We start from the raw sequence: 26,654 nt of genomic DNA, 5'->3' as shown, positions 1-26,654 counted from the left end.
CTTGAAACAAAGCAGAGAAATGATGACCGTTAGTGGCCACAGGTGCGAAAGCTGTCTCCAGAGCTACTGGAAGCCGAATCTCGGGGACCGGAGAAAGTGGAGCAATATTCTCACCACGCCAAGCAACAGCCTAGAACAACCTCAACCTATACCAGTAACCACGTAAACCATGCTACTGATGCTGGACAGTTTTTCAGTGGGTGCACAATAAACGGCAGCATACACATTAATGTAAATAAATAGCCAAATAATGGATCAACGCTCTCTGTCTAATATGTTCGCTAGCTGTTAGTGTTGTTGCATAGCAACCACCTCGCACTATGTTTAGTGCAGAAGGCAACGGAGGGACTATTTTATTTTGAACATCATTATTTACTAATAAAAACTATTTAAATTAGAGTGTGTATTTTTCTTTCATATTGCCACACTTGGTAACCGTTTTATAAAATAGCTTTGCGTCAGGCCGAACCACGCCCCTTAACTGTGATATAATGACCATATACCACGGCCTGTCGTGAGCTATTGCTTCATTATATTTTTAAGAATGAGGGCTTGATTATTGGATATTCTTCCCCTAATTTTAGTTTTTCTCACAGGTTTTGCTGCCATGTGTTTCCATTGGCATTCCATGTGAAAACCTGCAGCATTCCAGTGAGGCTAGTCTAGTATCTATGACTCAACCTTATCTTGAAATCTAACCCTCAGAATAAATTAAGTGGAAGATGTGCGAATTTACTTTCTCAACATTACTGCATACATCTTGTTTGAACCCCAAATGTTTCTGCTTTGTCTACAAAACACTTTCTTCCCCTTTGTTTCTTATTCAAAAGAGGTATGTATTTGTACGTTAAGGTGTTACTCTTGCCTGAGATTAAGCAGTGCTATTTAGTTGTGAAAAGTGAAATAAACCACCATTTGAGAATTCCTTACCAGCTTATTGAACAAGAATGCATGAACATATTTTATTATGAAAGTCTCACAACTATGTCACACATTTCTGAATCTGTCTACCTGTAAGAGCTGCTAAAATAATTAACACGTTATCCTTCGTATCTGCTCAGTATTGTGTGCAAAGAAAGGTGAGACTTTCTTCGAGTGGAATGTTGCAACTGTTTCTCTCACTGTTTCACTTTCTTCTTTTTGTTTACCATTGTTAGTTGGGATTTTTTACTTCCTAATCGTTAGTGTATTGACCTTGTAGCAGTGTGCTTTCATGCTTTAAAAACTCAGTCAGTTTCTGTGTGGGCCTGAAGGAACATTTGATTTGATTTCTGAATGCATTCCAGCAGAGCCCTGGCCTTGTGTTAAGTTTCTTTGGTGTCTCCCGTCCCCCAAATATATAATATATCCTTCTGTTGTATCATCCATCTATCTCTAAGTGATAGGACATTGACAAGAACCCAGTTAGCAGCATTGATCTGTTAGCTTTCTAGACATCTGTTGCAACAGTATCAGCATTCAAACACAACCAGAAAGGAACTGTAGAAGGGAAGACCTCGTACGAGGACTACTTCTTTGTATGTTAAGGTGTTTTCAGTAACACTCCTGATTTGGTCAGTCATTATGGGTAGTTTCTCTTTTTTTAGCTTCTCCCTCAAAACCTCATCAGATAGTGAAACGTTTCTCTTCTGCTGGGTGAGTGTTCTTGCCTTGCGCTAGAGCCTGCATGTGTTGACAGTAAGTGGAGGCAGCTAAGGCAGGGCATCACCATGGAAACATTGTCATGCTCAGTGTTAGATTTTCCTGAGGTTATCGGGCTGACTTGTCGTCTGGGGGGTGGCCCCCTTTAGTTGGTGATTGGACTAATTGGTGGTGTTGGTCAAAGATTTCATAAGCTGGCTAACTTAAAAAAAGGCTTTTACAGTTATTTCCAATATGAGCATATCTCAATATGAGCATATCTCAATATGAGCATATCACCAATCAACACAAGGATTCGATTGGTGCTTTTCCATCTTTGTGGAGAAACTCAGTTTTACCGATCTGTCCATTTGGTGTTGATCGACTAAGAATTCAGGGAGTTATTCATGTGTTTCTATTATATGGAGTTCATTATTACAGCTTGAATTAAGACGATGCAGATATCAATTAGTTGTCCTCCTTGCAGCAGAACCCAATTGGACCAATGGAATTGTAAAAGGTAATTTTGTGTTGTGTTTTGATTGACTGTTTTTGTTGTGCTTTCTTTTTGAAGTGTTTCAAATAGCTCTGGATCACTAGGGAACTTTTATTGGAGGGAGAAGTATCAACATAGACACGAGAAAATATTCTTACAGTAGAGAGGGAAAGATAGCAGGTTTCCAGGGAAAGGTATCATTTAGATAACCTGACTTCAGAAAACGGTTAGCACACACTGCCTTTAATCATTTTACTGGCAGATTTTTTGTTTTGCTGGTAAAGCACATAGTGTAACAGGAGTGGTGGTATCTATAAAATAGGTTAAAAACTTTTTTTGTTTAAAAAGGCTTCAGCTAACCGAGTTGTAGTTTAGATTCCTCTTTTTGTTCGCACAACGTATAACATTTTTCTCACTGTCAGTGTTTCTTTTTTGGTTAACAAGACAGTTAAACATTCATCTCGATTAAAGGGTTTGCAGTTAGCCAGGTTATAGCTAAGAAGTTGTTCATTCAACTCACGCCGGTACATTTGGGGAACCCCCTGCTTAATGGTGAAATGTTTTCCCTTTTAGGAGTTCAGGTGGTTGCAAATAGAAGGCCTCAATTTAAAACTGAATAGAGCTCCTTCACATGCTTTCCTGGCCTCCCAGCCGTGTGTGTGTGTGTTTGTGTGTGTGTCACTAGCATGTAAGGCCATCCGAAGTTGACTCCTAGGGATACTTTTGTTTGCCGCATCCATGTCCAAACAGAATTCCACACAGCCTCACCATTCACATTCCTCCCTATAAATGTATTTACTTCCTTGTCTTTTCTCTTTATCTTCTCCCCCCATTCCCCTCCCTCCAGCCCCCCACACTGTCACCCCCTTTTCTATTGCTGTAGATTTGTAGCCCAGAAAAGACGTTTAAAAAAAAAGCAGGCGTTATCCTTTTTTTTTTTACATAAAAAGTATTTCTGTTGTTAAAACTGTACAGCTCACCATTGGATCTGATATCAAATAATAGTCTGAATGGCTCGACAATAATTTTTGTAAACAATAAGGCTCTCTTTTTGTTCTGTATACTTCTTCAGCACATGATTAGATAAGACAAACTTAAAGGTGGGGTATGTCTTTTATTTCAGATACACTTTTTGTTATATTCCATGGAATGCTCTCAACATCCCGATAGCAATGAATATATGAAGTGCTTTGACAATAAAAAAATAAAAAAACGTCGTGTGGAAGCCGTGGCGCTGTAAAAAGCACGACCAATCATCTGAGCCGGCCCGGCTAAAATAACTGGATGGCCTACCTGCCTGTCAGCCTTCCATCTGTGCACAAACTTATCTCGTGCCCTCATTGGTCATGTGCGCGGCAGATTTTTTCCGGCTGTGTATTTTCAAATTCTAGCGCACTCGAGCTGGTTCCTCCGAAATTACATACCCCACCTTTAAGTGATTCCAAATTGGTTTATTGTTTTCGTACTGGAACATATTACCAATGTGTTGCATATGAGTTAAAACATTAAAAAATAAACAACTTTAACAGTGAATATATACATAACAAATATCTATACAGTATTCACAGAATACAAAACAAATTCATTTGAATACATTGTAATAGCTTAAAAATAAACCCACAATGTATAGATCTTTGCATTTGTTGAGTGAATGTGCAGCTATGTTTAGTTATCCATTGTTTAACCTTGCCCTTTAACGTCCTGCTGATTTCCACTATGTAAAGGTTCACAAAATACAAACGGCATTTATTCTTTATGGTAAATAGGGCATTGCGTAAAGCGTAGTTTACATGGCGTCCCTGAAGACTACTCAAGAAACCTTTATAACTTTGGTAATAAGTCAAAGGAAAGCCACGGAGCCGGTTTATTGCGGAGTTGTCTGGTCACCTTTTGTCTTGTTGTGGTTGAGTGGAATTTTCAGAGTCACACGCAGTGACTTTATTACTTAAATGGGCATGCAAAGTAATGCTCCATTAAGGACAAACAATAGCTCGCTATAACTTATCTCTTGTGGTGTAATGAGTAAACATGGCCGGAAGATTATAGGACCCGGAAGTGAGCATCGCAAAGGGCTCGCTCGTGGCAGTAACACATTTATGATACTGACACGTTTTTTTTCAGCATGATAATCTCCACATATTAACACTTCTTTTACAATAGGCTAATAGTTGGGCTATTAATGAGCAACTTCACTTCACCACTGCTAAGCTAAAGGCGGCCACAATTCAGCGTGAAGACATTTAATCGTCTTATTTAGCCAATTGTTAGCAACTGAAGTAGAAGCTTCTTACATCCACCAGTGGGGTGTTAACTGACATTGTTTATGTTGTAGAACAAAAAGGGGAAATCTTCTAAGCTTGTATTAACCACAGACCTTAATTGTGGCATCCCTCGTCTTTAACTAAAATGTAAGACGAGGGGACCCGCAAGTGCTAAAATGCTAACTCAATTCCTAGGTTTAAGACTCATTCCTGCACCACTCTGCTATAAATGGACAGGCAAGTGTGTAGAATAAACAAACAACATGACTTTCCTTCTTAAAATCCGCTAGTCTTCCACCTTCCACTAGGGCTGTGCATCTTCACTGGTCTCACGATTCGATTCGATTACGATTATCCTGTCAACGATTCGATTCAATTCGATATCCCGATGCATCACGATTCATACCAATGCGTTGCATCCTCAATTTTCTATATTACTGCACATGGCTTATTTTTCATCAATGCATTCATGCAGTAAATACATATGAACTCTCTTTTTATTATTTAGAAAGTGCTTCAGAAATCAATAACATAAATGTCTTGACATTCATTTATAAACCAAAATAAATGAATTGTATAGGTCTAGCCTCCGTGTGTGAAGTTGTTCCATCCTCAAAAACAAAAAAATAATGCTGCTGCAGTCTAGCTGCAGCTTCTAGCAATGGTCTTCTGTTAAAAAAAGGACACTGAATGTCCTGAATGTGGCATCACACACAGGACTTGAGTCTGAACACAGCAGACAACAGGAGTATTTACAATAGCATATACAAGCAAAAATACTGCATGTGGGTGCACACTTACATTCTCTGTCTTACTGTTACATAAATCCCATGAATGTATGAGATTAAATTAGCTTTATCATATCTCAGTGATTAAGTGAATAATAAAGTTTCTATCGGGTCACTATCAGCCTGTCACTCATTATTTTCAGGGAGGGGGCGGGGCTTGGAGGAACAGAGGAGACGGTGATCGCGGAAGCTTTTTTCCTCCTGCCTTCACAAACTTTACACATGTATATATCGTCTGAACATTGCTAGAGGACATTCATACTTTGCAATCCAAGACTTAATTAAATCCACCAAAAACCTGACATGATTGTAACGCGATTATTTTTGAAAAACATAAATCCCTGTGTCTCTGAGCCGCAGCGACACGGAGTGATTCAGAGCGGGTCCTTCTGCTGTTGGTTCTGGACTGGTGGTGTTGTGTTGGTGGATAAAGCAGACTGCTCCGTGTTTGGTGTTGCTGTGTCGCTGCCACGTCTGTTCCCTGATCTCTGCGTCACCGACCGATTTGATATTAAAGTGACAGAAAAAAAACCGTTATAGTAAAGCCGCGGCCGGAAAATCAGGAAGCAACGTTACTACGCTATAACCGATTATCTTCCGTCACTGCATCGAGACCGAATCGTCCACGTCCGCATCGCAATGCATCGTAGAAACGATTATTTTCAACACCCCTACCTTCCACATTGTGTTTTGCCCCAGGCTGCATTACTACGCCCAATGATTTGAATGGAGTTGTAAATTGCAGTAGATAAGAGCATCAGCTAAACACCTCAATTGTAACTTGAACATTGTGACGCACAGTGTCTGAGAGACGGATCTGTGTGCTCGCAGGCCGGCAGGAAGACTGCAAACAGCCCAACAATACTGCAGGCAGTATAACAAGGCCTTGAGTGCAGCACACATGCACACACACACAAACACAATGAGTCCTTTGTACTCTCTCCCTGGGTACTGTAGGGGTGCGGTATGCCTTGTCAACTATGCCAGCTAGCATGGGGCCAGCCCCCCCTCAGCTGCCCAGGAGCTCTCTTGGGGTCTGTGAGAAAAGTGTGTTTTTTTTTCTTTCTTCTACACAATGATTGATTCCTGATTTTTGCAAGAGAATATTGCATATAGTTAATGAAATCTTCCTTAAAAGCAGCTAATATAACTTCCCAAAAATGGAAAAAACAGGATACAGCTATGATACCAACATCAGCGTTAAAGTACATTAAAGCTCAGTGAATTGAGGCATTATAAATATGGGAAAAAGTGTCTGTTCATGTTAATATAGAACAAAATCCCAAATAGTCTGAGTTTGTGCTGACCTGGGTCCATGCCCATTGCTAGAGTTACAGTATTTAGTTGTTGCAGCAGTTAGTGTGTCATTAAACAAGTGGACAAAAAAACTCCTTACACCCCGGTGATTTACTGAAGGGATACCTTCAGAGGCATTCTGCATTCTGTATGGGGACTCGATGTTCACATGAGCGGTCAAAGGGAAAACATTGTGGATTGTGGATGTTTTTGTTCTGAAGGTTCTAACACGCTAATATAATTATTTTTTTTGCAACTGTAGTTGTTGCAAGAAAACTCTTATCATCTCAGTGCCAGAACAAAAAGGATTCAGAAAACACATTGCACTTGTTCCATCTTTTGGAGAGTCTGATGTAGACTCATACTCCAGTGCATCGGAACGCATCGCTGCTACATTACATTGGCCGAAGAGTGTGTGGCCTCTTTTACTGCATTGCAAATTGATGGGGAAAAGCTCAGGAAGTGTGTTCTTCTGAGACAATCTAAGAAAGTCTTAATGATGACATTGTTAAAGCCATCTTCCGCAGTGCTTACAAATTGGTGCCGGAAGCATAAAGGCAAAATTGTAGGAATTTTGAAAAAACTGACATGTTGAGTTTGCTAGTGAGAACAGTGGTCTTTTTGAAACATAGTGCCTAGGTTAAAACCTTAAATCATATGCAAGAGCTCATACTGTATTTATTTCAATGAAAGGTAGTAAAACAACCAGAGTACTAAAAAGAAGAAAATTCACTCTGATCCTGGATGGCATTTTTTCCTGATTTAGTGAAGGGCTCACAGAGCCAGATGATCACATGATGCCTCCAGCCACCCTACTTCCCCTCAGCTCCTGGTGTCTGGGGCACTTCAGCCCCCGTAACCATGGCAACTCTGTCACTGTGCCTCATGGGAATTTGGATGTGTGTGCATGTGGGGGAGAGATCTCCCAGTCCCAGGCTGAACACAGGCAGTGACTGGTACGGCCTTGTCAGAAAGGACCACACCTGTGTCAAACTTGGCGTACTTCATGTTAATATGTTCTCATATCTCTCTATGCAAATCCATGAAACACAAATCAGAGCACACTTTTTCCCAGTTTTAAGCTCTGCACCTAACAATGTTTTGTCGTAGGTTAAATAAGAGGAAAAAAGAGGTCTTCAGAGGAATGAGATAAGTGGTCCCCGGGTCAAAATCGCACCACATTGCAGACAGATGTATCTGTTGTAATTTGACCTCATCTCCAGGACTGACAATCCGTAGACTACCCATTTCTTCCTTAGCTAGAATTTGGATGCTGCTTACACTTCTTGACTATATCAATATTAATACTTTCAATATTCACACTTTAAAATTCTTTCTAATAACACTTGTTTAAATCTTGTGTTTCCTTCATGACCCTACATTTCTCACTCAGATATGTCTTCTGTTTATTCGGTTCAGAAAAAAGCCAAAGGTGAGGAGCTGTTTGACCAGATCATGTACCACCTGGACATCGTAGAGAAAGACTATTTCGGGCTGCGCTTCATGGACTCTGCACAAGTGGCGGTAAGAATGAAAATACACCTTAAACAAAAATCTCATTCTTTTAAACGTCTTATTTGGATACTTTCACTGTTCCTGTGATTGTGTTACCTGTAATCAATCCTACAGTACTATCCACTTTCCTCAACTCCTCATTATTGTATCCATTAGAGCTGCACAATCATTGAAATGTTAAAGGGGTCCTATTATGCTTTTAGAAGTTTTCCATTTCCTGTAGTGTGTTGTATAGGTTTGTGTGCAAATCTCAAAGTTCCCTTCCCCTGCCTGAAACGCCTCCATTGGACTCCTTTTTGTTTACTTCCTATAACATAATGACATCACTATAAAACACTTGCACTTCTATTGGCTAGTGCACCAACACATTTGACGTGATAGGCTACGTGGGCGGAACATTTCTAAGGGTTTGACCGATCATAACAGAGCTGGCCAAGCAGAGCAGACTGGGCTCTGGTTTCAGACAGAGGGTGAAAAGAGGTGCTGCATCACAGGCAGTATGAGAAAAATAAAGACCTTTTTGAACATTAAAGCATGTCACAGTACAGTAGAGGCGTAATACACAATTATGACAGCTGATAATGACCGAAAAGTCTTCTTTAAGGAAACAGATCTTCTTTAAACAATCACACCATGATCCTTATAATATATTTTGAATGCTAAAAGAAAAATATTTGCAAAAATATCTAAATTCCACCTTTATATCTTCAAATAAACGGTGTTCAGTAATGTTAGTTTATATTTCACCAAGCCGTGGAGTTTTCTCTGCTGCTGCTGCTGCTCACAGCCAGACTTGAGATTTCAGTCCAAATCACCACTCACCCGTTTGAAGGGGAGCTTTAGGCGGGGACTTTCCCTGCCAGCGATCGGCTAAAGGGATTGGTTATGGCACTCTGGGAGTCAGGCTGTGCTGGGAGACAAACCGTTGTAAGTCATTGCTCTGCCAGTGACCCTGTTCCTTCACCCTGATACTGTGTGAAGGAAGGAAAGCTGGTGGGGAGGATGGAACTGAAGGGAGGGACACTGAAGAGAGAGAGAGAGGGGGGAGGGTTGTGGTAAAGAATGTGGGGGAGAGGAGACTAGAAAGTTCCTCTGTTATCTCTCGCTCTCTCTAACTTACATATGCACCGCCTCTCCTTGATATTTCTCATGCCTCATAGAGCCTGATTTTCCAAGAAAAACCAAGCACAGAACAGAATAATGACTTTAGTGAGTGCGTGTAAGTGTGACCTCACACCGCTCTTCATTTACATAACCAACCACTTCATTCAGCTGCACATATACATATTAAATGTTTAAAAATGGAATAAAGGCTGGTAAAATAGTTGTGGAGAAGTGGACTACTTGTTACATGAAATTGCTTTTGATATTGATCTCTTTTTAAAAACAATTGTTATTGCCTTTTATGTCATTTCAGCACTGGCTTGACATTACAAAGAGTATAAAAAAGCAAGTGAAAAGTAAGTACACGGAGGCACACCCTCTATCAATGTATTCTCCCCTCCCCCTAATATGCATGATTACTAACTTTATCTATAAACATATTATGTAAATAACTGCGCTGTGTACACTTCTGTATGATTAGGCAGAAGTGTACATTATTTGTCCTTGTATATCACAATGTGTTTGTAAGTGAATGTGGTTATGTATCTAGTCTTGAAGAGAAGTTTATTCAAAAACAATTTCACCTTGTTTTTTTTAGTTACCAAATAATATATGATTGTTGAGCTGTATTTTCAATGTGTCTTCCAGTTGGACCACCATACTGCCTTCACCTGAGAGTTAAGTTTTACTCCTCAGAACCTAACAACCTGCACGAGGAGCTCACCAGGTCAGTTACACAAACATCTGAGTCGCTAGCCTTGCTTTTCCTGGAACTCACAATTTAAAGCCAAAGTAATCTGGTTGTTTCAAGGTTCTTTATATTGAAAATCTGTAAATCTTATACATCTTAAAGAAAGTCAGTATTATGTGGGGTTCCTGCAAGGGTACTTAATTTTATTTAGATTAGATCCACCTCTACTTTAGGGGTTGTAAGAAGGATATTTTGGGGATACTTATCCATTGATCCATACACAAAATGTATTTTACTTCTGTGTACCATGCGACCTCTTAAGCCTGAATTATTTTCTGACTCATTTGATGAACATATTTAACTGTATTTAACTTTTTTCCAGATACCTTTTTGTGTTGCAGTTAAAGCAAGATATCCTCAGTGGCAAGTAAGTAATTTCCTTTTTAACTTTTAACTGCCTCCCATATTAATCAAGTTCCCATGATACTCCAAATAAATGAACCATTACGTGGTTGTAGCTTGTCAGTTAAATATTCGTTCAGTTGGCAGTAGAAAATAAACCTATCAAATAATAATGATCTACAATTCTAGAAATAAAAAAATGTCCTTCTAGTAAGACCTAGCGAATACTTATCCAATAATTGAAACAACCTTGAATTTTTGACTACTTGCTTACATGTTAAGGCCCTGACACACCAGGCCGATTTCGGCTGTTTTCGTAAATCGGGAGACAAAGCGTGTCCTGTCGCCCAAACTCAATGTGGTGTGTCCCGCACCGTCGACCGTGACACGCCTTATTTGGACTGCCTGTCCCGATGCATGGCCGATTCAACATGTTGAATCGGCCATGCATCGGGTCTGGCAGTCGGACCAAACAATCACTCTGATTGGCTGTTCAGCTAGCGAATCAGTGCATGAGAATCGAAACGGAAGTGAGGGACGTAAACAAACGATTTAAGAAGGCACACACAGACTGATATTCATTTTCATCTCATCATGGCGATCTGGAATGACGCAAACGAAGACCTGCTCATCACATTGATCCAGGAGAGGCCAGCTCTGTACGACATCACATAGAAAAGGTACTCGAACCGAGTAGTGAAAACCGGACTCTGCAAGCTGCAGTTTGTACACGCTATTTGTTGTTGTTTATATCACGCAGTCTGTTCTTCTTCTCTGTCTTCCGGTTGTTGCCTATTTTTAATGACGAATACACACTACCGCCGCCTGCTGGTAAGGAGAGTTATTGCCACTCACGCACTGAAGTCTTTGCGGTGTGTTCCCGTGCGACACATGGTCAAGACGCAGGAGAACACCGCGACGTAACAGCCGACGTCGGCGTCGGCGAGTCCTCTGGTGACTGCTTGGTGTGTCAGGGCCTTTAGTTCACACACTCAGAGTGGTTTACATAGCCCTGCACAGTGTGCAAAATCAAAACAAAGTCAACATTTTATTGGCCCATTAACAGTAATAGATTGGCAGTGATGACATATTGTTTTAGTCGAAACAGGAAGTTAGCATCGCAAGCTAGCATGTTCTCACGACAAAGAAAACTTACATTTTTCCAATGGAATATTGCAAAAAAAAACTTTGGCTAACAAGCGCTTATGATATTTAAAAGTTGTGTTAATTCGTTGATATTATCCTGCTGAACAAAGAGTGTATGATTTTGAAGCATAAATGCAATCACTAGAAGTAAAAAGCTATAAACTAAAAAAGATTAAATTAGCTTTGTGGAACCAACGCTAAGCTAAAGGCAGCTAATGTTCGGTGTGATGACATTTAGTGTCATTAAGCCACTAGTTGGCAACAGACGTTTTAAGATAAAAAGGTTTGAATATCCATCAGTGGGATATTTACTGACATATTTTATGTCGTAGAAATATAACGTTGAAATCTCTTTGTTAAGCACAGACCTTATTTCAAGCATCTAACCATCCAAAATGTGTTGACTTCGAGATGAAGGAATCGGAAGTGCTAAAATTCTGACTCGTTGCCCATCTGTCCTGCCATTTAACCGAGTATTTCACACTACTATCTACTAGGGATGGGAATTTGAAAGCAAATATATATTCGAATATTCGAACCCCCAAAAAACGGTTAACCGGTTAACCGAAATGTACATATCCTATATTAAAAAAAAAAAATTCAACATTTTTTTCTCTAACATTTTGTTTCAATAATTTTTGGAAATAAATAAATACATGTTCAAATAAGTATAGAAACCAAGTCGAATTTATCAAATGTATTGAACTGGTGATCACAGTTTGACAGCTATAGGCCTACAGCTTTCATGTGCGGGATTCACAATCAGGCCAGCTGTAGAGAAGACCCTCTCAGCTGGAACGGAGGTTGCTGGTATAGCAAGGTAGCATGTAGCCTAAGTTTAATTTGTCATAGTTTGACCTCTACACCGCACTCACTAACCTGGTCGAAATATTTCCACACATTACTCGTTTTTGACGCCATGTCTGTTGTGTAGGACTCTTCTTAGAGTGTAAATAATTACCGGACTATGACTGGTAAAATATGTTGAATACCCGCAAAACTAAATCTCTCCTGTCAAAATGTCTATGTACTTTGCCACCACACACGGTTGCCAAGCAGCGCTTATTGTTGTTTAGGCTGGCCACTCATGTGTCGCGAGTGTTGACATGGGGCGGGGGAGCACGCTCATGAACTGTTAGTGCCGGAACCTCGCAACGGCTGTGGAGTGCATTTGCGCCGCATGTGGGCATAAGATGAGGTTTGAGTCTGCGTGATCTGCGTGTAGGGAGGGGCAGCAGCCATATCATTGGCTAGAACTAGCTAGATCTGATGGATTTGGACATAAACGCGAGTGAAGTATAACCGGACGCGAGAGAGAGAGATCAGCACCTGCAGCTCTGCCCGCTGTGAGGGACCGGTGAGCGGAGAAAAACACACCTTTAGACGTCACCTAACACATTTAGCTATGGCACTGTCGTATACATTGAATTATTCAATTTTATAATATGTAATAAACTTAGGCATCCCTCCCAAAATAAATAAATAATTATAAACAAATTAATAACTCATATTCGAATACCTGAATAATTATTCGAATACCTGAATAATTTTGAATATTCGATTAATCGTTCCCATCCCTACTATCTACTAAGACTTGAGCAGGACAATACACTGTACTGCTATCATCAGTAATTATCCCTCTAAACATGAGGTGTACTGCCATGTTACTATAAGAGGCTTACAGGGATTACATGTTGGGGAACAGATTGAATTATAAACAGTAGTCGATAAGTAGAATGGAACATAAGTGTACATTTTACTACAAAAAGGAAAGATGTTTGCATTGTTTGGCTGACTTATACTACACAAATAGGCCTCAGTGAAGAACAATGGGAGGGTTTTAATGGCCTATGGTTGTGTTTTATCTTTATTGATGTTGCTGTGTCTGACTCTCCCCCTGTCTTTGTTTTCAGGCTAGAATGTCCGTTTGACACAGCGGTGGAGTTGGCTTCCTTCTCGTTACAGGGTAAGCACAGCAGGCTTCTCTCCATCTGTGTGTTTGTTAATTGGGTTCACCTCTGTAATAGCTGCCATTATTTGGTATGCTGCGGTGCGCACTCCTCTGCAGAGCTGAGATATGAACTGTGTTCACTGCACAGAGGCCACCAAAATACAGCTTCTGCTTAGACAAGTGAGTGTGGTGTGAGTCAGTCAAGCATCAGTTTTAGGTTCGAGCTCAATACACTCACACACCAAGTAGTCTGGTGGTTTTCAATCTGCAGTGACTAAGTCCCTTTCCTACAAGCTACTTTATGTTTGTCCATTGGCTTGAATCTGGTAAAGTTTCTAACCCCTGAACCTACTTTGTAACTATTAAAGCTATAACATATGTCCCCAAATCATAGTTGAGCAGCCCACTACTCACCAGACAGAGTCCTTTACTCATAATCCCTGCTGAGGGTGGCCCATCAATGTATGAAGAGAACTAGATACAGTGTATTCCTATGGAAGTTGCTTAGAGGCACCAAACTCCCCTGACCTTCAAACATTTCCCGATCTGAACCCACAGAGCAGGCATGCTTGCGTTTTCATTCAAGTCCCTTTTTGCAGCGTCACGTCTGCTCTCGGCTTATCCAAATGAATGGACAATTCAGCTTTTAACACATTTACAGCTTTAAGCACCTAATGATTGTTAAAAAGTAAATGAGGCCAAGAGGACGTCACGTCAATGTGATTGAGTACCACTGTTTGGCTACTGCTAAAATGTGCGCCTGGCTCACTTCCAGTTAGTTTTATTGTCCCCTTATGTCCCAAATGCCATATTTTTTTCAAATATCTTATAAGTGTATAGATACCAAATCCTTGATTGTGCTTCTTGTAAATTCTACAATACAGCCTATCCCTACTATTATTATTTATTACATTTAATTTGTTATACCCCTGGAAATAATTACTGCACTTTATTCCTACATAAGTATGTGTGCTGCGTGTATTTGTTGAGTTTTTTGTTTTGATGGCACCTTTTTTAAAGCTTTTCTTCTTTCATTGTACATGTATAATGACATTACATGATTCTATGCTATATTTAGTCTGTTTGTTCCCTAATATGATGAAATGTATTAGGAAAAAAAGTATAGTCTCATGGGCTCTAAATATAGTTTACAGCAGAACCATTACTTTGGTCTCAACATGTTTCATACTCTGTTCCTCTCACTTTTATGAATGAAGTAATAGTGTCAGGTAAAGTGTATGCATCGGAAGAAACATTATCTCCTGTTTCCTGGCAACATTTGCTTATCAAACTTCAGTGTAACGTTAAGAGTAATCAGAGCAATTTGTGTTTCCATACCTGCAATACGGTTACAAATGCAGAGAATGCACATATTTAATCTTTCTAATAGTAAGAAATGTAGCTTTTTACTGCAAGAGCAATACAACAAGTGCTGCCTCAGAGGAACCAAGTTTGATTCATTAGAGACATTTCATGGAATGAGATTGCGTGCACAAACTCTTGAACACACACATCCACACACAGTGGCTGTGGGGTAAATGCCAGCTCATTAGTGCTCCATCCTCTTCGGAGGCCCCCTAATCCAGCACCCTCTCTGTCTTCTCTCTTTCCTTCGGTTCAGCTTCCTCCCTTCTTTTTCCTTTATTCAGAATGATGTGTTGGTCCACTGACAGTCCCCGGGATAGGGAAAGGATCAAATTGTTTTTTTCCTCTCGTCTATAACTTGAGGCTATGCTCACAGCTGGACTGTTTAAACAGTGAGGTCCTAGTTTCTCTTATCTGCCCAGACACTGCAACATGTAATCAGAACCAAGCCTTTTCAGTCTGTCCTGTTTCTCTACACCACATACCAGAGATAAGATTTTTCATTTTTTTTTTTCAACGCACCATTTTCCTTCTTATCTAGGAAAGATTTTTGTTTTTTTCCTTTCTGGGTTTGTCTTTTTGTCACCTTAATATCTATGACCTCTGACGTGACGCTACATAACATTGTGTGCGCTAACTTTAACGGATGATTTCTTTATTATAAGGTTGGTTAGGATTAACTGCTACCACAATATCAGGCACTCTCCTAGGCTTCCTCTTCCAAGCAATTTACATACACCTAAATAACGTATACATTCCTATTGGATTGGACTGTGGGGGTTGGGATCGAACCACTGACCCACTGATTGGTAGATCAGTGCATTAACAGCCCTACAGCCACCCCACTAAACTACAAATCTATGTGGTGAACCTGTGTGTCTTAAAGTGTTTATTTTTGTGTATTTCAGCTGAACTTGGCGATTGTGACCCATTAGAACATAATCTGGACCTGGTGTCAGAATTTCGCTTCATCCCCAACCAGACAGAGGACGTGGAGCTAGCAATATACAACGGATGGAAGGATTGCAGGTCAGCATGTCACAAACTCTTTTTTTACTTCTATTTATATTTAAGTCAGAGATGTTCACAAGTCTTTTTTTGCAAGTCCAAGTCAAGTCTCAAGTCTTTGGTCACGAGTCCAAGTCAAGTCTCAAGTCTTTGTGGGGTGAGACTTGATCAAGTCTCAAGTCTTTGGTCACGAGTCCAAGTCAAGTCTCAAGTCTCTAAAAAATAAAAGTCTCATGTCTCTTCTGGTTGTAATAAGCCTTCTATTGTCTGCTGCTATCCAGTCTGTTAAGAATACTGCACAGCTATATCTAAGACATTCAAAGCATTTACTGTATTATTATCGCTCCTATATCTATTAGCATACAGTATCAGTACTGATTAGTTTGTTATATGATCACTTTAAACAGGCTATTGCAATGCAATATGAGGAAAAACATCACACTTTAGCTAAATGCAAACAACTTATAAGCAAAACACTTCAGAATCAGAAATCAGTATCACAAATACTTTATTAATCCCCCGCAGGGAAACTGTGTTAAACGTACTTAAAAGTAAACATTTGTTCTGTGCCATTTGCAACTAAAAAACTATTGCTGCAATATTATCTGAACTGAACTGGTGATATTAAAACATGACCTGTTCCAAAAGAGATATCTACCATTAACACCATTTACCAGCCAAATGCTGGTAAATCATGCAAGTGGCTGGTACTGTATGTTGCACGCACCAGCCAAAAATAACAATGGCAATCTATTGAGTGGCTGGTAACATTTCAACATTCACTAGGCTAGCCATTTGGCCAGTGGACAAAAATGTTAAAATTTGACCTCTGCAACCGTATTGTTTAATTACACTGGGTCTCTAATGACATATTTTAAGTCTACTATAAATAAACATATTCCTCTATCCTCTCACTCAAACCCAGTGTAATGGTAACCTGATAAACCTGTAACATTAACGTTACGTGGTCAACAATAAACCTATAACCTGCCTATAAACCGACAGATGTATTTATGTATGTAACTATGTATTTTTCTACGTTTAACGTTAGCCAGTAGATGGTGGCAGCGGAACGTAATGATTAACGTTACCGACCTTTTTTATGTCATGTCAAGAGTTGGATGTCAACGCCACTCAACGCAAACAAGTGTGACAAGCAAACATTCACTCATCTTTTCAAATATTCAGTTACAAAGCTAGTAGCAAGCTAAGTTAACATTACATAGCTGATGCTGAGCTAAACATGTTTGCTAACCGTCCATATGCGTTAATGTGACTGACCTCTCCGGGTGAGTTTTCAAGTGCCTGATGAAATTTGACGTTGTTGCACCAGCATCCTTGATTTTAATATTGCAGACTTTGCAGTGTGCGCTCCTTTTGTTGGTGCCGCCGGCGTTTTGTTCGAAGTTTTTATAGTTGAACCTAATTACAAGCGGTACAGCTGCAGGTGTGCCGCCGGTCGCCATAGTGTTACCATGATGTTAATGTTAATGTTAAAGGTGGGGTAGGTAAGTTTAAGAAACCGGCTCGAGATACACTTTTTGTTATATTCCATGGAATGCTCTTAACATCCCGATAGCCGGCCCGGCTAAAATAACTGGATGGCCTACCTGCCTGTCAGCAGTGTTGCCAACTCCATAGTAAGGAAAGTAGCTATTGGCTGTCCGAAAAGTCGCCAGAAGTCGCTAAATGACGTCATCGCCTAATTTGCATATCATGTAATGGCGGCTGTAGGCAAAAAACGTTCCCAACCCTTCAAGGATCAAAACTTGAAACCACCGGAGTTAAATCCAGACGACAGTAGATCAGAAATGTCTTTGCCTTTTGAGTATGTTTTGGGGTTTTAACATGACAGTTTGGCATAGAAATCCCCCTTACAATAAAGGCAGTATGCCCGTGTGTCATCTCCAATAAATGGCTTCAACCATCCTTTATACTCAGGGTTTGATTCCCACTCCTTTCTGTATTTTTGAGAATACAATTTAGACTGTGCCATAATGTTTAGCTTGTCACAGAGAGGCACACACACAGTGGACGAGGTGATTGAGTGACTGAGGCTGTGTGAGGCAAAGCAAAGCAAAGGCAGTTATTTATTATAGTGTGAAAGTGAGTGAAGAAACATTTACATTCAACATTTAAATCCCACTCAAAACCAGGAAGGCTTGGCAGTTGGCGCATGTGCAATTCATTTGCAGTCTCGACGCGGGGGAGTGTGGTTGTCTCCTCTCTGCTCTGACTGCAGCAGCAGCTCTGCTGCGGCCAGGCAACTGTCAGTCTGAGCGCCTGTGAGTACTATGGGAGGGAGGCGGGGCTCACGGCAGCACCCGCGGCTCGTTAACTGCAGAACAATGTGAGTCTCCAAACACCAAAAAAGTCGCTAATAACACCATTATAAATCGCTAGATTAGTCGTTAGTCGCTTTTGACACAAATAAGTCGCCGGAGGGTTTGGAAATCCGCCAAATTTAACGAGAAAATCGCCAAGTTGGCAACACTGCCTGTCAGCTTCCCATCGGGGCACAAACTTATCTCGTGCCCTCATTGGTCATGTGCGTGTTCGTGTGTGTTGGAGGAGGGGCTCTGTGAGGAAGTGGCAGATTTTCTCCGGTTGTGTATTTTCAAATTCTAGCGATCTCGAGCTGGTTTCTCAAACTTACCTACCCCACCTTTAATACGCCAAAAATAGAAAACACAATGATTGTTCACGAGTCCCAAAACACGAGTCCAAGTCGAGTCCGAAGTCTTTTGAGCAGGAGTCCAAGTCAAGTCTGAAGTCTCTGTGTGTGCGACTTAAGTGCGACTCGAGTCCGAGTCACAAACTCGAGTCCCCATCTCTGATTTAAGTACATATTTTCCAAGAGGGTAACAAGAAGTAGCGCTCCTTACTTTCTTTGTTTTCTTAAAGGACTTAGACTTCTTTAATCAGATATTTTTAAGTTAGTATCTTTTAATGTATTATTGTTACCCACAGTTCTGAAGACTTGTCTGGCTTCTGATGGTGGCTCGTGGTCAAAATAATATAAAATAATTTCCACTCCCTTTCAACAAACGTCATAGGCCTTTACAATTGTCAAATCAAAACAAGAGGCAAAACTCGAGAACATGATAAACAAACTTAGATCGTCTTTCCTTCTGTTATATTAAGTGTGAAATAATTAAACGGTTAACAACTGTTTCTCAACGCGTCTTCCTCACAGGTCTCTTGGGTATTTTGCACATATCTGTGTCTCTTAAAAAAGGTGAATTTGGGAATTGTAGTCTTCTTTTATTCCCTTGACGCCATATGTTGCCACTAGGAGACAACATTATTTGACTTATTCACAACAACATAAAATGGCTCTAACATTTATGTTTCTATTCAATATGTAGTGTTACCATAGGAACACATGCATGCACCGGCATGCACATTATGTTGCAACCAGGGTAGGAATTTCACGGCGGCCATGATGGCCCCTCGGTCTGGCCGTTATGCCCCACAAATAATTGTACGTCCTTCGGCCACCATGGCCTTTGTGCCCCTCATACTGTTAAAATCTCGAAGTTGCTTTAAAAGCGTCAGAGCAGTGGTCTGGTCTCTAAACTGCATTATGCTGCGTTCACAACGGACGCGATGCGAATATTCACATCGCTATAATCGCTGCAATTTCACCGCGGCTGTCAGCTGTGTTTACTCCTGTCATTCAAACTGGACGCGCTGGAGAGGCGGCGGGGCTTATATCCATGTAAATACTGTGGTAGAAACCAACTACAACACAATTAACATATTTTACCGTGATTTAATTGTAATACACGTTTCAAAATGATGCCGAAGTAACTAAATACTGATAACGGTTAGTAAAAACCATGAATTAATGCTTTGACAAGTGTGTAGACAACCTTTTAAAATGTGTGTTTTCTGAATGGAGACCAGGCTAAACTAACCTGTAGCTGCTCCGTCCACACTCACAACAACGTCCTAAAGACAGAAATAAAGCAGCGACTGTATTCGCCATGACGCTCGAGTTGAACACATTTATTTAAGAGACTCTCGGGACACACACACAGACTTTTCCATTTCAATGTATTGCTTGTGCATACAGTTGAATGTTTGAGCTTCACTGTGCACTGCTGAATGATGTATGTGCAGAGTTTGACCCTTGAAGGCTGGTTCTTCTGCTCTGAAATTGAATATATTTGTTACATATTAATAGATTTTTTGATTTGATTTCGGATTTGTGAATGGGAGAAGTAGTAGATAGAAAACACACAAATTATTCAAAGTAGAGTATTTCATTTTATATACGGTAATACTAAGGAGGCATAGGCCTATATGATGATATAATGTTTGACATTATTGATATTAAAAAAGCGATTTGTTTTCCATGTCATTCGTGTGTTTTTCTGAAAGTGAAGTTATTTATTTGTAAGCTTCAAATCCCATTTTTTCCCTCAATGGCCTTTGTGCCCTGGCATGTGGCCTTTGTGCCCTAAAACAATGTGTGACACCAAAGGCCAAATGGCCTTGCCCCTAAAATGACGAAATCCAAGCCTGGTTGCAACATGACATGGTTCTATGAATATATATTATTTAATTGTCTTTCTTCTTCTTACTCCTGATGGATTCTCTCTATCAGACTCACGATACTCAACCCAGGTGTTTAATATTTAGGTCCATATATTATGTATGAATATTATGGTTCCAATAATGTATTTTATTACAGAGAAGTAGCCGTTTTACTATAACTAAACTAGTGCACATACTGCGTCTCATCACTGCATGGTTACTTCTGCTTTCAATTCTTGTGGCTTGAAGTTGCCATTGTGTTTTTGATCATGCACAACGTCAACCATGTTTTGTTTCTCCCCCCCTCCTCCCCTCCTCTCCTTCAGAGGTCAGATGCCGGCCCAAGCTGAAATTAACTACCTGAATAAAGCCAAGTGGCTGGAAATGTATGGGGTGGACATGCATATGGTCAAGGTAACTGCCACTCACTCTTTCTCACTAGCATGTACTGTACAACCTGAATTGGAAGTGCCCTCTATGAAAGAGGGGAAGTGAAAAAGAATATGCGAGAGGCTAACAATATCTTCTTTTTTTCTGCAGGCTAGAGATGGCAACGAGTACAGTCTGGGTTTGACACCCACTGGCGTTCTGGTGTTTGAAGGAGAAACAAAGATCGGGCTCTTCTTCTGGTATGTTTGTTTATTTTTCATTTATTTGTATCCTAAAAGAAACACATTTTTCAGATTTCATCAATCCTCCCTCTCTGTGTGTTTATTTGTTTTGGAAATATGTGTTGTAGGCCCAAGATCACCTGTCTGGATTTCAAGAAGAGCAAACTGACTCTGGTGGTAGTGGAGGACGATGACCAGGTGAACACACGCGCGCACACACACACACACACACACACACACACACACACACACACACACACACACAGATTCTAGGCATACATTGGAATGTTAAAAATGACAAACATGCATTCATTACTCACAGTAATCCCTCTTGACAACATGAATGACCAAACTAAATTCTCCCTACATATTTGATGTAATGAATGTACTGTATTTACCACACTTAAATCACCCAACGTAAGTTAATTACTAACTAATAGCAGTTAATTATAGATGGTATCATAAGCATTTTTAAGCAGGTGTGGATTGTTTCATGCTGAATGACTTATTTCCAAGAAACGTATAAACACATGGAGAAAGTTCGTCAGATCTTTTAATTAAATCAATTTGTCTTTCAGGAAAATCAAAGTGTTAGTGCTGGTCGACTAAGAATGTATTTATTGGGAGACAGCTCTTGTAAGAATATACATCTTTTGTTTGTTCGTTGTGTAGGAAGCTATTCACATGGGTCATTCATTACTAATGAGAGATGCACAATTTGAACAAAAGTAACAGAATTTATAACAATAGAATATAAAATTATATTTAAATGCTCCAAATAAGGATGTTTTTTTTAAGTCTGTAGAATCGGATTAGTAGCCCGGGACTTCTATGTTGCTGTACAACTTAATTCAGAATAATTACTAATATTTAGCTTTTACTTATTATTGCGTTTAATGCCATTTGTATTGTCTATTTTGTCATTTCAATTACAATTTGATTCATTTTGTAGGCCTACAACCAATGTCAACGATTGTCAGCATCATACATAACATCTGAGCACTTTAGCAAGTTACAAGCACTAAAGCAAGTTACGTTCAGCTGATATTTAAAACTTGATATTACTAAAATTGTAAAAACGGCTTGTAATATACTGTCCCCGTCATATCTGAGCATTTGGAATAAAAGGAAACAATTGAACAAGGTAAATCTCAACATTTTACAAAATAATAAGCAAAGCTTCCAAAAGTCTGTCCCATTTTTTTTTTTTAAGCAATAAACTAAGAATGTTATTCTCCCTAAAACTTGTGTCTAAAGCAGTGCCTGAGCCCTGAAAGAGGCTGCTTCCAAATCAAAAGGCAACAAGGCTTAGTATTGTACTGCCCAGAGGCTAGTGTATATGAGAGAGAAGGAGAGTCTGTTTATGTCCAACCTGGAGGTCTGTCAGTGAGGTTAATAAAGAAGCCTGCCCCCTCTGGTATTTCTGGTATGCACCTTTCTCCTACACACAAACACACACTTCTTGTATCCCAGCTCTGTCCTAAAGAGCTATGTTGTATGCCAGTCTTTTCCCAAAAATGTTTTACTGTGCATTATTACATTTTCTTGAATGACATTCTGACCTGGAGGATGGTTGTCTTGCTTTTTAAGGGCTTTCTTTATAAATAAATAAAACTCTAACATCAGCAGGATAAACTCTAACTGCTGATGTCCACCTTGTGAAGAACATGTTGTATGTCTCTTAAGTGAGAACTTATCAACTCTTCTGTGTCGCCCAAATTTGACAAACGATCCTTCCCAGGGCAAAGAACAGGAGCACACCTTTGTCTTCAGAATGGACCACCCTAAGGCCTGTAAGCACCTGTGGAAATGTGCTGTGGAGCACCATGCTTTCTTTAGGCTGAGAGGGCCGGTACAGAAGAACTCAGCCCAGTCCGGATTCATCCGCATGGGGTCACGCTTCAGATACAGGTAACAGACAGATGTACAGGCAGATCAAAGGTTTAAAGATGCTTTTGAATTAGGCACTTATTGTTTTCTTGCACAAGTAAGTACAAAAGGTTTTGTATAAAATACACAGGGCTTATTAAAGTTCTCTTGCAATATTTAAAGGGGCCCTATTATACTGTTGGGGTTCTCCCTTTCCTGTAGTGTGTTATAGGTTATTGTTCATGTAAATGGTTTGCAAAGGCGTGTCTCTAACACAGCTCTTTCTCTTGAGCTGTATCTTAAAACATTGTTGTGGACTGCACATTCTGAGCACTAGTGACCTAAAAAGAGGCTAGTTGAGATAAGCGTGGAGAACAAATGCTGCTGGGATTGCTTTAAAGGGGGAGGGTAGGAGGTGTGGAGATGGGTGTGTTGAATGCCACAGAGAGCCGTGTGTTTGTTTCTGTACTGTGTCTCAACCTACAAACAAAGATAATCCTAGTTTGATGTGTAAAAAAACACGTGCGTACACACAGATACTTGCATTGGTACAAGACAAGCACTCAATGTCAACATTCTGCTGCGGCCAGCTAGCTCCCTTCTGTGTGTTTAAACATAACCCAGTTTGGATTAGCATTGGCAGTAATGTTGGTTTTACACAGAGGTTACAGGGTTTTGTTGTTTATAGATGGTTATCGCTCTGATGGGTCCGGAGTTCACCAGGGGTCAATGCTGGGCCCTTTTTTTTTTTTTTACTTAACAAAGAATAATAAGAAAATGTCTGTTGCATTAAATTCTGCATTGATCAGGCTTACGATTATAGTGTTAATATATTTTTTGTGTTTCCAGTGGAAAGACAGAGTATCAGACAACCAAGGGCAATAAAGCGAGGCGGTCAGCATCTTTCGAGAGAAGGCCCAGTCGACGTTACTCCAGAAGAACCATGCAGAACAGAGGTGAGGACAGCACTCGAACTCACTCTTGCAAAGCTGTGTGTATATAACAATATCAAAACGTAAAATATATTACATGACAAGCACTTGTTAACATACTATCAACTTATACTGTGAGATATTACCCTTCTGTATATTTATATTTTAGGATCTTTCTGAACTGTCTGTTCTTTGTGTTTTCACAGGACCTTATCATCCCCAAGAGTGAGTACACTGATATTTAAACAATGTTACCATGCCATTCCCTGATAAAATTACCTTACTCTTATCAATTGTTGTAGCATCGTTGCTGTGTAGTCCCGTTTTTAAAATAACATTGTAAAGTCAAGCACTGGAAAACACTTAGTCAAAGGTCATAGAACAGTTTCTACAGTGCTTAACGTGCTGTAACTCACACACAAACAAACACTCTAAATTCATTCAGTTCCACCATAAGCCTTGATTTGTAATCTTGTTGCAGAAGTAGCCTTTTGTGTGTGTGTGTGTGTGTGTGTGTGTGTGTGTGTGTGTGTGTGTGTGTGTGTGTGTGTGTGTGTGTGTGTGTGTGTGTGTGTGTGTGTGTGTGTGTGTGTGTGTGTGTGTGTGTGTGTGTGTGTGTGTGTGTGTGTGTGTGTGTGTGTGTGTGTGTGTGTGTAATGGAAAAAAGCATTGTGGGAGACTTAAAGAGACCTTCATCTTTTATGTAATATTCATAATTCTTGCAAAGTGTTTACAATTTGTTCTTTGAATAATATCGAAATGTCTTTCTTTGCTCAGGATTCTCACCTCTGGCAATGGCTTCAGCTCCAGCAGAGTAAACAAGGTGAGAAGCAAGATTCCCGTGTTTATTCAAATCCTTACTCCATTATACAGAAAACTAACTTTTCTGAGTTACAGAAACTCAGAAATGAGACCCAAAGTATCAAGTAAAAATCCAAATTGAAGTAGGATAAAAGGCCAGTAATTGTAGATCTTTTACAAATAATTATTTTGTATGGCTAGTGACAGCTAACATAAAAAAGTCTAGAACTATCTATGACAACTTACAATGAAAGTATAATAATTCCTTCCCTTTTCTCAACATTTTCAATACCTTCCAATCTCATCCTTCTTTGTGGCCATCACTTGTACCAGCTCTACCATCCTTACTCTCTGACATATGTTTTTTTTTTTTTTTCCGCCTGCAGGCTCCCATTAGAGGTGCACGGTCAGCTGTGCCTGCGGTCAGCCCTGTAGCTGCTTCTGCCTGTGCACCCATGGACATTGAGGCTCTACCCAGAAGTCCTGGAGGGGAAAAGCGGAGGTTGGTACCGGAGTTCAGAATCAGTTATTTCCAAAGCCTGCTTATTTTTTGTTGTTTTTCACCTTTCACTTTTTATTTTTTCAAAATGTGCTCCAGGCCCGTACAATTCTGAGCTTTAAATGCCTTTTAGAGAGTGGATAGGTGATTAGATGGATGGATATTTTTGAGTTATTAGGGTAAGTGTTAGTATGCTAATATGTTAATATGCCTTATGCCATTGACGACTTACAATCGTACTCACTGGCGAACAGGACCAAGTAACTGAAGGTTTGGGTGGGACTAAAGGCTCCCGTTGGTTGCTGACAGTGGCTCCATAGCAAGGTGTGTTTTTCATGTTCTAATGACACAAGAGTGGCTTAACATGGCTTATCCACTGACCCTGTCTTGCTGTGACTAGGGAACACACGGAAGAAAGAGAGGAAGGCAGACACAGAGTATTTGTGTGTTTTTGTTCTATTTCCTACCTGCACATCTCTTCCATGTGTGGCTGTTCTATTTAGAAGTCCAATTCATTGCATTCACTTGTCACGCATCATGTATGTTGAGGTGTTCTCAGATAGGTTATGGCATGCAGAAGGGAGCTTTATGCATGGGTCTGCATTTATGGGTGTTGCTTGGAGCAGTATCAGATATTGAAATTCATAAGTACAATATTTAGCCAGGTGGCATATTCAAGCTAAAGAAAGATGGATGCAGTTAATATTATTATTATTATTTAGATTTGTATATCACTTTCAACCACAATCTACCCCATCTCAAGGTTGATAAACAATGGTATTGCTCATCACACTTGGAAAGTTTTGATTCTGCGTACAATTTGCACCAAATGTAGGCACATGACCTCATTTAAATATGTGCAATAGCAAAGGAGCACCTAGAGACTATTTGCTTTGCTGCACTGATAGGGATGCACTTTGAGAATTACATGGTGTCTGTTTTTACTGAATGTTTTCCCCCTTTCTTCAGTCTGTGTGTGTGTGTGTGTGTGTGTGTGTGTGTGTGTGTGTGTGTGTGTGTGTGTGTGTGTGTGTGTGTGTGTGTGTGTGTGTGTGTGTGTGTGTGTGTGTGTGTGTGTGTGTGTGTGTGTGTGTGTGTGTGTGTGTGTGTGTGTGTGTGTGTGTGTGTGTGTGTGTGTGTGTGTGTGTGTGTGTGTGTGTGTGTGTGTGTGTGTGTGTGTGTGTGTGTGTGTGTGTGTGTGTGTGTGTGTGTGTGTGTGTGTGGTGTGTGTGTGTGTGTGTGTGTGTGTGTGTGTGTGTGTGTGTGTGTGGTGTGTGTGTGTGTGTGTGTGTGTGTGTGTGTGTGTGTGTGTGTGTGGTGTGTGTGTGTGTGTGTGTGTGTGTGTGTGTGTGTGTGTGTGTGTGTGTGTGTGTGTGTGTGTGTGTGTGTGTGTGTGTTGAACTCTCCTCTGTTATAAACCTGCAATGTCCCCCTGTGTGTTCCAGTATTAACATGTACTGAGGACAGAATGGTCTTGTGTGGAACAGGCCAGGTAGGTACCAACGAACCTCGCCATCGCTCTGGCTTTAACCAATCAATTGCTGTGCAGTGTCGGGCTTTCAGATTGTTGGCTTGGAAAAGGGTTTTCTTGCGATGGAATCATCTCCTGTGATTTGCTGTCTTGTCCGCTTTTGATCAGCATGAAATGCCAAGCTAACGGGTGTTGGTAATATTATGATTAATTTTTTCGGGTGCTGGGTTCTTGCTACTTGCGTCTTTAATCAATGACATGACATGATTTCAGCTTTGGATCTGTT

General features: G+C 40.2%; 1 protein-coding gene across 8 annotated transcripts in view; it reads left to right on the top strand.

Annotated features, from left to right (window-relative positions):
* epb41l5 (erythrocyte membrane protein band 4.1 like 5) overlaps positions 1-26,654 on the top strand; it is a 48,480-nt gene that overhangs the window by 5,239 nt on the left and 16,587 nt on the right. For 6 of the 8 annotated variants that reach the window (XM_034215069.1, XM_034215075.1, XM_034215074.1 and 3 more), the window contains exons 3-16: positions 7,881-7,985; positions 9,394-9,436; positions 9,729-9,807; positions 10,154-10,198; positions 13,233-13,285; positions 15,544-15,664; positions 20,512-20,599; positions 20,726-20,814; positions 20,925-20,994; positions 22,520-22,707; positions 23,515-23,621; positions 23,804-23,822; positions 24,375-24,420; positions 24,785-24,900. In XM_034215069.1, the coding sequence (XP_034070960.1) occupies positions 7,881-7,985; positions 9,394-9,436; positions 9,729-9,807; positions 10,154-10,198; positions 13,233-13,285; positions 15,544-15,664; positions 20,512-20,599; positions 20,726-20,814; positions 20,925-20,994; positions 22,520-22,707; positions 23,515-23,621; positions 23,804-23,822; positions 24,375-24,420; positions 24,785-24,900 (1,169 nt within the window). The remainder of the gene's footprint in view (positions 1-7,880; positions 7,986-9,393; positions 9,437-9,728; positions 9,808-10,153; positions 10,199-13,232; positions 13,286-15,543; positions 15,665-20,511; positions 20,600-20,725; positions 20,815-20,924; positions 20,995-22,519; positions 22,708-23,514; positions 23,622-23,803; positions 23,823-24,374; positions 24,421-24,784; positions 24,901-26,654) is intronic. The other 2 variants (XM_034215076.1, XM_034215071.1) reach the window with 1 other exon arrangement.

Source organism: Gymnodraco acuticeps, unplaced genomic scaffold, assembly GCF_902827175.1.
Source record: "Gymnodraco acuticeps unplaced genomic scaffold, fGymAcu1.1, whole genome shotgun sequence".
Classification (NCBI taxonomy): domain Eukaryota; kingdom Metazoa; phylum Chordata; class Actinopteri; order Perciformes; family Bathydraconidae; genus Gymnodraco; species Gymnodraco acuticeps.
This window is presented reverse-complemented; position numbering and strand designations above follow the sequence as displayed.